The sequence below is a fragment of the Lactuca virosa genome, chromosome 7 (genome assembly GCF_052849685.1).
Source record: "Lactuca virosa cultivar CGN04683 chromosome 7, Lactuca_virosa_CGN04683_v6, whole genome shotgun sequence".
Taxonomy (NCBI): domain Eukaryota; kingdom Viridiplantae; phylum Streptophyta; class Magnoliopsida; order Asterales; family Asteraceae; genus Lactuca; species Lactuca virosa.
In genome coordinates, this window is record NC_136432.1 from 270545367 (window position 1) to 270556264 (window position 10898).

The 10898-nt window shown below is 34.1% G+C and overlaps 1 protein-coding gene across 1 annotated transcript; it reads right to left on the reverse strand.

The window, feature by feature from the left end:
• Window positions 1-182: 182 nt before the first annotated feature.
• CPA (Subunits of heterodimeric actin filament capping protein Capz superfamily) lies at window positions 183-10518 on the reverse strand. Its single transcript, XM_079059834.1, has 10 exons — window positions 10308-10518; window positions 10069-10184; window positions 6879-6968; window positions 4116-4180; window positions 3491-3652; window positions 3268-3346; window positions 2912-2989; window positions 1657-1731; window positions 1538-1573; window positions 183-505 (listed from the first exon to the last, which is right to left on the reverse strand). Exons 1-10 carry the CDS (start codon window positions 10420-10422, stop codon window positions 398-400), a joined length of 924 nt encoding a protein of 307 aa, XP_078915960.1. The 5' UTR covers window positions 10423-10518; the 3' UTR covers window positions 183-397.
• Between the last annotated feature and the right edge of the window lie 380 nt (window positions 10519-10898).

Genomic DNA, 10898 nt, shown 5'->3' on the forward strand with positions numbered 1-10898 from the left:
TAAAGAATTGAAGTGATAGCGAAAATTAAATAAGACGACCAAAACTTTTAACTTCAATTTCAATTTTTCAGAGAACTAAACTAAGACTAAGAAAAAGACCACGTAACCACCCTGAGTTATTGAACAAAAAATAACACCAACACCAAATCATTAAGACTAGTGGGCACTTTGCACAACAAACATGAAAATATATTCTTTTACTAAATTGATTTGTGGAAGGACAGGACAGCACAGGACATGACAAGTACAAGTACAAATACAAGTACTGAAACGGATAAGTATTGAATGAATAGCAAGCAAACGTCACACTCTGAAAAAGACATGATAGCAACAGACACAGTTGATCCAAAAATCAAAAGCAAACGTAACATGCCATGCAACTAAAACTCGATGCAATCTATTTTTCGATTCCGAGCTCCTTTGTGATATCTCTTGTCAGGCTAAACTGCATGGTGTTGTGCCATGGGAATAATGTCCGCGTAACTGGAAGCTTCCTACGCAGATCCTGCGTCACATACAATTTGGAAACAAATCTTAAATGCAACAAATAATAACTTACTTTTTACTCAACCTATCATCCATTTCCGTGCTATAATTACTAAAACTAGAATGCTAGAATTGAATAGATTTTTTAAAGTAAACGAGTACGCTTCCTGTTACCAGGGAAGATCTGCCTTCAAACAATTTTATTATTTCTCACACTCCATCCAGTCCTTTTAACACCACAAAACCTATCAACCCTTCCCCCCCTCATGAAACAGAAACGGATGTGGGAGATGTCATTTTTAATTGGCAAACATGATAATATAACATTTTCCGAGCCAAGGCAGATAGGTGTTATTCAGAAACTGAATTTGACTCTCAGCTTAACCCAACAAGCTCAACTAGTTTCAGTTGGGAAAGCCGATAATACAGCTTCTAAGGGGGGGTTTTCACTAGTAATACTGCCACCATGCACCACAAAGGCTTCCTCCAACTCCTAATCGAGCCATTGAACATACCATTAACTTACCTATTTGTCTTTAGCCTTATCCTTATACCCATTTGCATCAGAAAAAGATCCAACGACAAGTATTAACAAATGTTCAGCACAGTAAAAACTGCTTATTCATGCTTCTTGTTAACAAAAAAAAAAAAATTAAACAGCAGTCACAATCCATGATTTGAAATAGTGTGGTATAGCGGTTTTTTTATATCATGTAGCACACACATATATTGTTTTCTTTGACTATTATTGTTGGTAGCTAATAAAGTAACAGCGTTCGGCAAACAGATTGGATGTACAATTACCATGTTTATATCCTCTTCTACCTTACCAAATACGAAATATATATATATATATATATATATATATATATATATATATATATATATATATATATATATTCATCTTAAAAGGATACATTTATTTTTTCTAGGACCAAGTTCACTTAAATTGGGTCTAAAGTCAACATCAACATATATAATATAATGCAACAATGTTTTTGAATAATGGTAAATAATAATCATATACCTAACAGAATAGATTAATGAGTACCTTAAATGTGGAATCTGGCAAATTGGAATAAGATGTCTGCCAATATGCAAGCAAATGAAATGTGAGGAATAATCATGTTAAATGAATGGTAACTAAAGTAGGAAGTGAAGACCACCCACCTCAAGAGAACTCATATACTCCGTCTCATGGTGGCGAATAATGTTGGCCAATGAAAAAGAAGAATCGTCAGGTGACTGTAAAGACACACACACACAGCAGGGCAGAGGTTAACAGGAAGGATTTCAAGAAACAAGCCTAATAATGATCACAGTCACAGATAGTAGTATAGTATAAATAAAGACACACTGCCATAGGGATCACATTTTGGGATATTTGATCTGACTGAAGAGAAAAAAGACATATGCAGTTGGTCCATTAACATGTTTATATATAGACTGACACTGACAGGCAAATGAAAGCGCTATATAACTTCCAGCTTTTCTGTAATCTCTTATTTGGTCAGTCGGTCATCAGTGAGTGAAATTTTAAAATCAGAATTCAGAAAGAAAAGCAAAAGGGTAAATATGCAATGGAGCAAGTAGGTTGTTGAAAGATGTTGTTTTTGGCAACCAGTATTTTCCATCAAGTTGGTGCTCTGGCCTCTTTCATAATTCAAAGTTCATTGCATATTTTGGGAACTAGCACTTGTTGGCGGCATTGTATTGTCTATGCCTCATGTTTTGGTTATGTAACTAACTTCTTTACTTCTTTACTCTTTGGACTTATACCACTAAAATTCATCGCTGTTCTTAAAAATAAAAATAAAAAAATTAATGCGGAAAGTACAAGTTATAAACCAGAGAAAGAAGGCTTTCTCCATTATGTCCTAACCTTTGCTCTTAGTTTTTTGCTTCCATTTCCCCCAAATATATATTAAACATCATCTATTCAGACAACACTTACCAAAAACTTAATCTGCTAAAGTGCTACTTAATAGCACAATTAGATGGAACCCAAAGCAGTTTAGGAACAGATTATGTATACATGGACCCCACCCACCCTTCATCTGCTAGTCTGCTTTCAATAACATTGCATCCCACGGTCCTACCTACATTTTAGTACTGCGTTCCACCGCACCTAGATTACTTTTTTACTTAATGCAGAAAGAATGACTTAACAGATTCTATGTGATGATGCAGAAAGAATGAATCACCATCACCTACAACAACTAGCAGCATATAGTTCTTCAGCTGGACAAAGCTTTGATGAGGATGAGGAGGGCATTCAAGTCTTTTGCACAGACGAGCCCTTGTCCCATCTTTTTCCATGGGACAACTTTTGTCCCATTAGTCCAGAAAGGGGTCTTTATGGACTTAAACCCCGAGGTCAAGGTAAAGAATACCACATGCAGGTGAGGTGAGTTGGCATAGCAACCTGGAACATAGTTGAATCCTTGCATTCATGTTGTGCTTCTAGCTGGACATTCCCTTCTTCAAAATAGTGAGCACCCACCTGCATTGCATTTGCATGCACAACATAACACTAAGCTACTGTTTCTTTCTAACTTACTTAATGGACTTAATAAATCAGAAAGCTATATGTATTGTACACGTTCCTTTTTTACTTAATGCAGAAAGAATGACTTAACAAAGAAAGTCAAGAAAATCAAGCTTTCCCATAAAGTTCAAACTTTGTCCTCATTTATTTATTCCTTCCATTTCTCCACGTGTGCAGTTATTTTCTCAGGAAAAAAAAACATTTTATCTTTTATGGACAAAGAATAACGATACCTGCATTTTTCCTCTTACTTCCACAGTTTGTAATTCATCCATGAACTCAATGTTCCATATTGAGCGCCAACTTCCATTACTAATAATAAGGTAAAAGATGAAAGTAGTAACATATATAAGATTAGTTTCCCAGATAAAGAGAATCAAAACAATAATTAAGGGGAAAAAACAAGAATAAAGAATTTAATTAATTAGAAGAAATAAGGTAATACGTGTTATGTACCAAAAGTTTTGAGGGCTGAGTCGAGTAGCTGTAATCAAGACGACAAGTTCAAAATCAGATCCAGGTTCTTCCACATCTTTTCCACTGATACAGTAAACCGAGCAGACACCTTTTGGGTAAGCTTCTGCAACGTACTTACACACTTCTGCATCCAGTGCACATCTGCAACACAAACACCATTTTGTACAAAACAACAAACTTTGCTTGTTATTACTTACTTCAGTATGTCAGTCGACTACTGATCTTTACAGTTTCTAAGCACAAGGGTAGGGAAATCAAAGATTTATTACTAACAATGAAAAGGCAAGTTCACACGACACACCTGAGTCAAAGTCTAGTAACTAACTGAACTGTGAATTACGAGACCATGTACACTTCAAATAACAACCTATTTCCTCATACTGAAAAACAACATTCTACCATGTTTTTTCAACTCAAGGTTTAGGGTGGTTACATCACACATCTTTTTTGCACAATGACAATGATTTTGTACTGCTAACAAACATCGTGTGGATTCATTTTCATGAGTCAATCAACACTACACTACTCAAAAAGAAAGGCGTATTCAAAGAAATCTAGACAAGAAGGTTACAGATATCTATCTAGACAAGAGGAGGAGGGTTACCGGTACTCTTCTATGTAGGGGGTTGGAAGTTCCTCATCTTTAGCTGGTCTTATATCTGTACAGATCTGAACCAATTTAGCATGTCATCATATATATTGCAAGTGAAGAAACTAAACAAATAAATTACTTTCCCTAGGCATCAATACATATACATCATTTAATTCATCATGCTTTCGATGATAAGAGATATATCACATAATTGGGATGAAAGAAGCATTACTTTTTTACCCTATGATATAATATAGTAAGGGATTCAGTGTAAATCTATTAAATTACTTCTTAAATAAATAGTGCCTGCAATTATACAGAAACTCTCTCTCTCTCTCATACCAATATTTTTTGTATTTTCTCCAAAACAGAAACATATTAAGAGAGAATGAAAGAATAGAATTCACTGAATACAAAAATTCCGGAAATCTTATGCTACTAACTGATTTCAAGAACTAAGCAGAAAGTAACTGAGTTGCGTTTCTGCCCTCCACTCTAATACTAATGGCAGCAGCTGATGACTTCATATAACTATGCTAACAATAATAGATAATAGCCTCTGTCTAACCACTCTAAATCTTATGCTACCCGACTGATTGTTTAGAAGGATCTGGAATCTGTCGAGGGAATTGGAATTTGAAGGAATTCCAACCTATCCCGCCTTTGATTGGCAGAAATGGAAAGAATTTCAATTTCATTCTTTTTTATCTTTCTGTTTGGTTTGTATCTTTTGTCAATTGATTTGGAATTTAAAATGTGACTTTGACAACATCACCATCAAAAAAACTTTTTTAAACAAGAAAAGAGATATCTAAATTAACTTTTAAATTGTAATAACCACTTCTGGTTTAAAATTTTAGTAATAAACTAGGTAAATGTATACGATGACAAATTACGAAAAAATTATTTAAACAATAAAAAATTCAACACTTAATAATAAGAGAAGAAATAGATTTTCAGTCTCTGTTAGAAAGTCCCAGAAACAGCTGCTATTGTTCGTCATGTCAAACACTTTCTTAGCTGTTTTATTTAATAGGATGGACACAATTCCCATTTTTAAAACTCCCAATCTTGGCACCAACAGGGAGCATCACAACCATAACCATTGTAGTTCTGCCTTGACTCAATCCTAGCCTCTGCCATCTTTATGATGCGTGTATGGGCTTGATTTAGTGAGTAGGGTAGTGTTTAGGTAAATTAAGCTAGAATAACAACCACAAATGTATGGAAAGAAATGGATAGATTAGTAACAACTCAAGACCTATTAAGTTGTATACCGGTGAAAACAATCCAAGACCTATTGGATTGAATTCGTATCAAGTCAAGAACACGTCTCAACTATGACAAATAGTGAACTATAACAATAATGCAAGGTGAACAAAGGTTCTTTTGATTAAAAATTCGTGTATTACTTTTTCCATGCATAAACTTGGCTTTATATGAAGCCTTTATTACAAAGTTGGTGGTTACAAGCCAACCAACCAACTACTCGTTAAAACTAGTAAATGAAAATAATAGAAACTATTGAAATAACACAAAAAAAAAAACGTCCAAGACACTTGAGAAGGAAAAAAACGTCCATGCTCCATTAAGGAGCCATAAGAAGCATTAAAGTGTAACCCTAATCCACCAAAGAGTGTCAAAAACGGCTAGGAGGCTTTATGAAACAAAAAGTACGGTTTTTAGCATTAAAGATGCCTTAAAAACATTGTCCTAGCCTTCATGCAACCCTAATCCAATACATGGGTTACCACGCACAACCCAACCATTGAGCCCAAACCACCTTCTAGCCCATTAGTAATCAATAATCCACCACATTTTGGGCTTTCATGATCCATGCATGGATCACTTTATAAATTGAAAAAATTACAATCCAATTTGTGATGGTATGGAAGATTACAAAAATAGAGAACAAATCTGGAAAACAGAAGACTTTACGTCTGTATCAGAAAGATTAGAGAGAACCATATCGTGTGTGTGTGTGTGTGTATATATATATATATATATATATATATATATTAAAAATAATGATATGGCGGGTTGAGTGGGTTGGGAAAAATAGGATTTCCATGTGTTGTGGGTTAGGAAAGATGGAAGAGAGAGGGAGAAAAGCTGATGTGGCAGTGGGTTGAGAGGGAAGGACTCCCTCCACCCTTACGGTGTGTTTCGATGGTGCATGTTAGATGGATTGCACCATTTCTTGGGGAGCGTGGAAAGAATTCAATTACATTCTTTATATTCTATATTATAACACCAATATACCCTCATTATATATATATATATATATATATATATATATATATATATATATATATATATATATGCACGCACAATAAATGAAAATTACTTGCATATAAATAAAAATTCAAAATTTATTTGATTTTTATAATTAATTTCATGCCATTTCCTACCAACCGAGCGGCTGACGGATTCCTATAGATCCCAGTTCCTTTAAAAAATTCCAATCCTTCCAAAAACATTTGACAAACTAAAGACAGCCTTATTTTTTTTGGAATGGCTGAGTTGCTATTTTTTGCACTTAATCATTCTGCATTTGACTAAACGAACTATTATTGAAGTCAATCACACAATGTTGTAGGAGGTAATTACCTATAGTTTTGATGAGAAGCGGAATATATTTGCTTTCATGCAAAACACTGGAGCAACTTAATTTGCTGGATATTTTGGCATTAACTTTTTTTAAATGCCAACTTTGAAACATATCATCAATAACTCTAACTTAGCAGCAAACAGATAATATTATGTTGCACTTACTTGTCTCACATGGTCAATTTTACCAACTTGTGCAGTCCTAGGATCAAGATATTCAGCCTCACTGATCTCGCTAAACGAGGAAACCAGCACCTGCAAAGACAGTGTCACACAGAGTGAAAGTGAGAGTTGGCAGAGTGTCAACATCAGTAGCTATACTATGCTCTAAATGACTGCAAAAATATAACATCACCAAGTTATTTTTTATTTGTAAATAAATAATTCACAAATGGTATATGCTAAGTAAATCAATTCACACTAGTTGCCCGCTCATCAAACTCTGCCTAGAAACAAATTACAGATCGCATTGCATGGGCATAATCTCCAAAACCTTATTCATTGATCACAAACTTCAACTTGTATTGAATATAAGAATGTCATTCAAGAAGTTAGCTAGCCAAGAAGTTATAACTATTAATATCCCAATAGTTATAATGCAACAAAAAAAAAACAAAAGCCAAACTAACAAAAAAGCATGAAACCGAAATTTTGCCATGTTATTAATAAACTTTTTGCATAATTAGTGAAAGTGAATCTAGTGCATAATGCTGTGAAACGGAGAAAATAGTGCAAAAGCCTTATATTACTATCAAAACACACATTAAAGGAACGATTCTCTCAACTAATGGAATACTTTGAAGCTGTAATTTAGAACACAATTCTTTTTTCAGGAAGTTGTGGACAAGTCAAGCAATGGTTGTCGTCTTACCTACTATATCACATTTTGAGAAGCTATTGGGCAAAATCCTATTTTCAACAAAGGAGTTACCTTGCTTCAAAACTTGGCCTAGGAGTCATTTTCGTAAAGTATCCGCTTTTCATAATCACATCACATGTACATGATATGTATGTGAATAGGCAATTAATTATCTTAGAAGAATGATGTCAAGTTTCCAGCCATTTTAGCCTTGATTTTGAAGGAGGGGGAGGGAGGGCAAGATCAAATATTAAAAATAGACGAAAAAAATTTGTCCAAAAGAAGATGCTAACTTTTTCTGAAAGAAGGATTGATGTTTTGGTGCAAGTTGCTGCAAACTTATTCTGAAAGAAAGATTGATGTTTTTGCTGGATTTTACTATTTTGGTGCAAGTTGCTGCAAACTTATTCTGTTGATTATTGGCCAACTTTTGTGACAAATCTTTATCTTTTAGATTTGTAATTTGACCAGATTCTATATTTGATTTTTCTCTAAATATTAGAGGCTCCAGCCATGTACCAATCAGATTAAGATGATTATGAATTCGGAGTTATCTCTATTTTGCCAAAATCTTCATGTTCTTTACACACCTTTGATCTTGGTGGTTTGAACTTTGAAGTGTTCCCTTTGTCTTCAATCTTGATCAATTAATATCCTTGGTAGATTAGAGAGATGGGTTTCTGATTCCTTTATCTTTAATCTGGTGGATAGTTCCTTAAAAGATTAGAGTGGTGGAAATTCATATCTTGTATTTCCGTTTTACTTAAGCCCCATTAGAGTTCGTTTACACATATCTTCTTCTTTCTTCAAGTTGCTGTCAAACACTTATAACCACGTCACATTAGTGTGCTGTTGACCGAGAACAAAGCATTATATATATATATATATATATATATATATATATATATCAAGCACACCAAACATGTCATCAAGAGGGTTTGTATGAGCTGTTGGTAGTGGTTTTGCCAACAGATGATCTCTGTAGGGTGATGTGACAACTTCAAATACTTACAACTCATGATTTTTAGAATGAATTTTATTTGAATTAAAGAAGTGAGTGTAGCAATTTACTTTTGGAATCATCACCGACAATAAGTATGTTGGCAGCATATAACAGCAACATTATTGTTTGTGACAATTTTCTCTCAAGAAAAGTAGTGAGTGATGATCTATCATCCCGGAAGTTTTTACGGTTTAGGAGAAACAGAAAAAACTATACTCAAGACGACACATCTTAGATGACTCATCCAAAACCAGACGGTTGTTATAACTTATGTCATTTTGGTAGACTTTTGGCTTGTGGACCAAGCGTTTCATCATAATCCTTACTATACATCCAAGTATATAGCCTCTGCCAATCAAACCTTTTCCGTACACAAACCATGTAGTTTCATTTTAATAGTATCCACCCACTTCCAACCAATACATTATGACACAGCCATGCTAAATGAGCAAAACAATCTATAGAATACGATAACTATCCATAGATCACATATACCGTATAATCATTAGAAGAAAGATGGGGATCGAATAGGTTAGAAAAAAACTAGTTATCTTTTGTTTATCAATTGTCTTACCTTACACTTTTCTTTCTGTTAAGTAATAGAAATATCAAGGCAGAAATATTAGAGTGAGGAGTATGAGGCACATCTAAAGGAGTTGGCTTGACTAACAATAGCAATCAACAAAATGATTTTTTTTCTTTCAGTGCATTTTGTTGACAAATCAAATTAACATTTTAATGTCAAGCTATCATCTTGTTAGGGACTACGGCCCATGGCTGGAAGGTCTAAAGTTTAATTTCCATATAAAGGAGGTTTTCTGCATGATGCATGTGAACTAGTTGAGCAAAATATGAGACACGTTGGTTATACACCAAAAAACAACAGTTTAAGGATCTTCTTCAGATGTCATGTACTATTCAATTTGTAAGAAGTTATATTTTTGGGGACAATGAATTCTTGAGATTTAAGAGAAAATCATTAATACTCTAGTCCAGAGCCTTTAGTGAGTTGTATATCAGCTTCATTTGTTAGTATAATCTCTCTATAGTAAGTTTCACTCGCACTTTTCTTCATGATGTTGCCACCCCAACACTCTACTTATAATCACAAAACACTTTTATTAGCAAAATTCTGGTCATTTTCATCATTCATCGTTAATTCTTTTGCTTTAGTTTGAAACTCAAACATTTATTGAAGTTCAAGCTCATTCCATGCATGGACCCTTGAGTATTAGATATTGATAAACATAATGTTGAAGAGTTCTAGATTTAGTTGCATATTCTCTATGAGTTGTTTCAATTAGGTTTATCATGTAATCATCAACAAGTTGTTTATATCTTGGATCATGTTCATAACTTGTAAACTATGAGAATTAGGTCAACCAGAGATTTCTTTCTTTTTAACGGGAGATTTCAGAATTATTTTATGATGCAATATGGAATGTGAGGGTTTTGCGGAAAAATTATCAACTACAAACATAGAAAAGACATACATCGCCACTTCGATCTGGGAATTGGAGAGAAATAATATGCGTTTTGTTGTAAAAGGGGAATGCCTCTGAAGCCGCCATTTGATACGCATTGTCATCCCTTAAAACCGATCTTAGATCTACAAATCCCCACAGAAAAGAATCAGGAAGGATATTGTACCAAAGAAACTGTAATTATTAGAGAAAAAAAAAACAGAAAATTTGTAGTACATGTTTGAGATTAAAAGGGAGATATTCAGTACCTTTGGCGACGTATTGGATTTCACCGGGGGGAGAATTGAGGAGAAACCATTTGGCAATGTCGATTTTCTGATTATCGCTGAGCTCTGTTTCTTGATGTTCTTCTTCATCTGCCATCGTTGACGATGTATGTATGTGGGAGATTCGTCGATTTTTTGATTGAATTGGGTACTTGTCTGAAGTCAGAATGGGGAAAATTAGAGTGGACTTTTTTTATTGCTGAGGCGATGGAAAAAGTTGTGATGGAAATGCAAAGGGCGTTGATCGGATAATTTTTTCAGCTTTCGGGTAGGGGAATTCGGGTTTTTCATGTTCAAAAAATACCCGTTATCCGACCCAAATTAAATTCGGGTAATTCGGGTTTGGGTAATTCATGTATCGGGTCGGGTTTGGGTAATTCGGGTATTATCCGAAATAAATAATTTTTTTTTTTTGAATTTCACCTGAAAATAAATTTAATGAAATAAATACGTCGTGTTTTATTAGTTTTGTTTATATAATAAACAAACGAGGCATAAAAGAAGTTACTCAAGCTTTGAACATTGAGATTTTTTAGTCAATAATTTTTAACAACTTAATCTAATCTAATAAGA

What these genes read in the sequence shown, in the direction of transcription:
- CPA (XM_079059834.1), bottom strand. Translation starts at nt 10,422, where the DNA reads ATGGCAGATGAAGAAGAACATCAAGAAACAGAGCTCAGCGATAATCAG. An exon ending in CCCTACATAGAAGAGTACCG is followed by an intron (nt 3,653 to 4,115) that starts GTAACCCTCCTC and finishes TTTGTGTTGCAG; the next exon opens with ATGTGCACTGGATGCAGAAG. An exon ending in TGCCAGATTCCACATTTAAG is followed by an intron (nt 506 to 1,537) that starts GTACTCATTAAT and finishes TATGTGACGCAG; the next exon opens with GATCTGCGTAGGAAGCTTCC.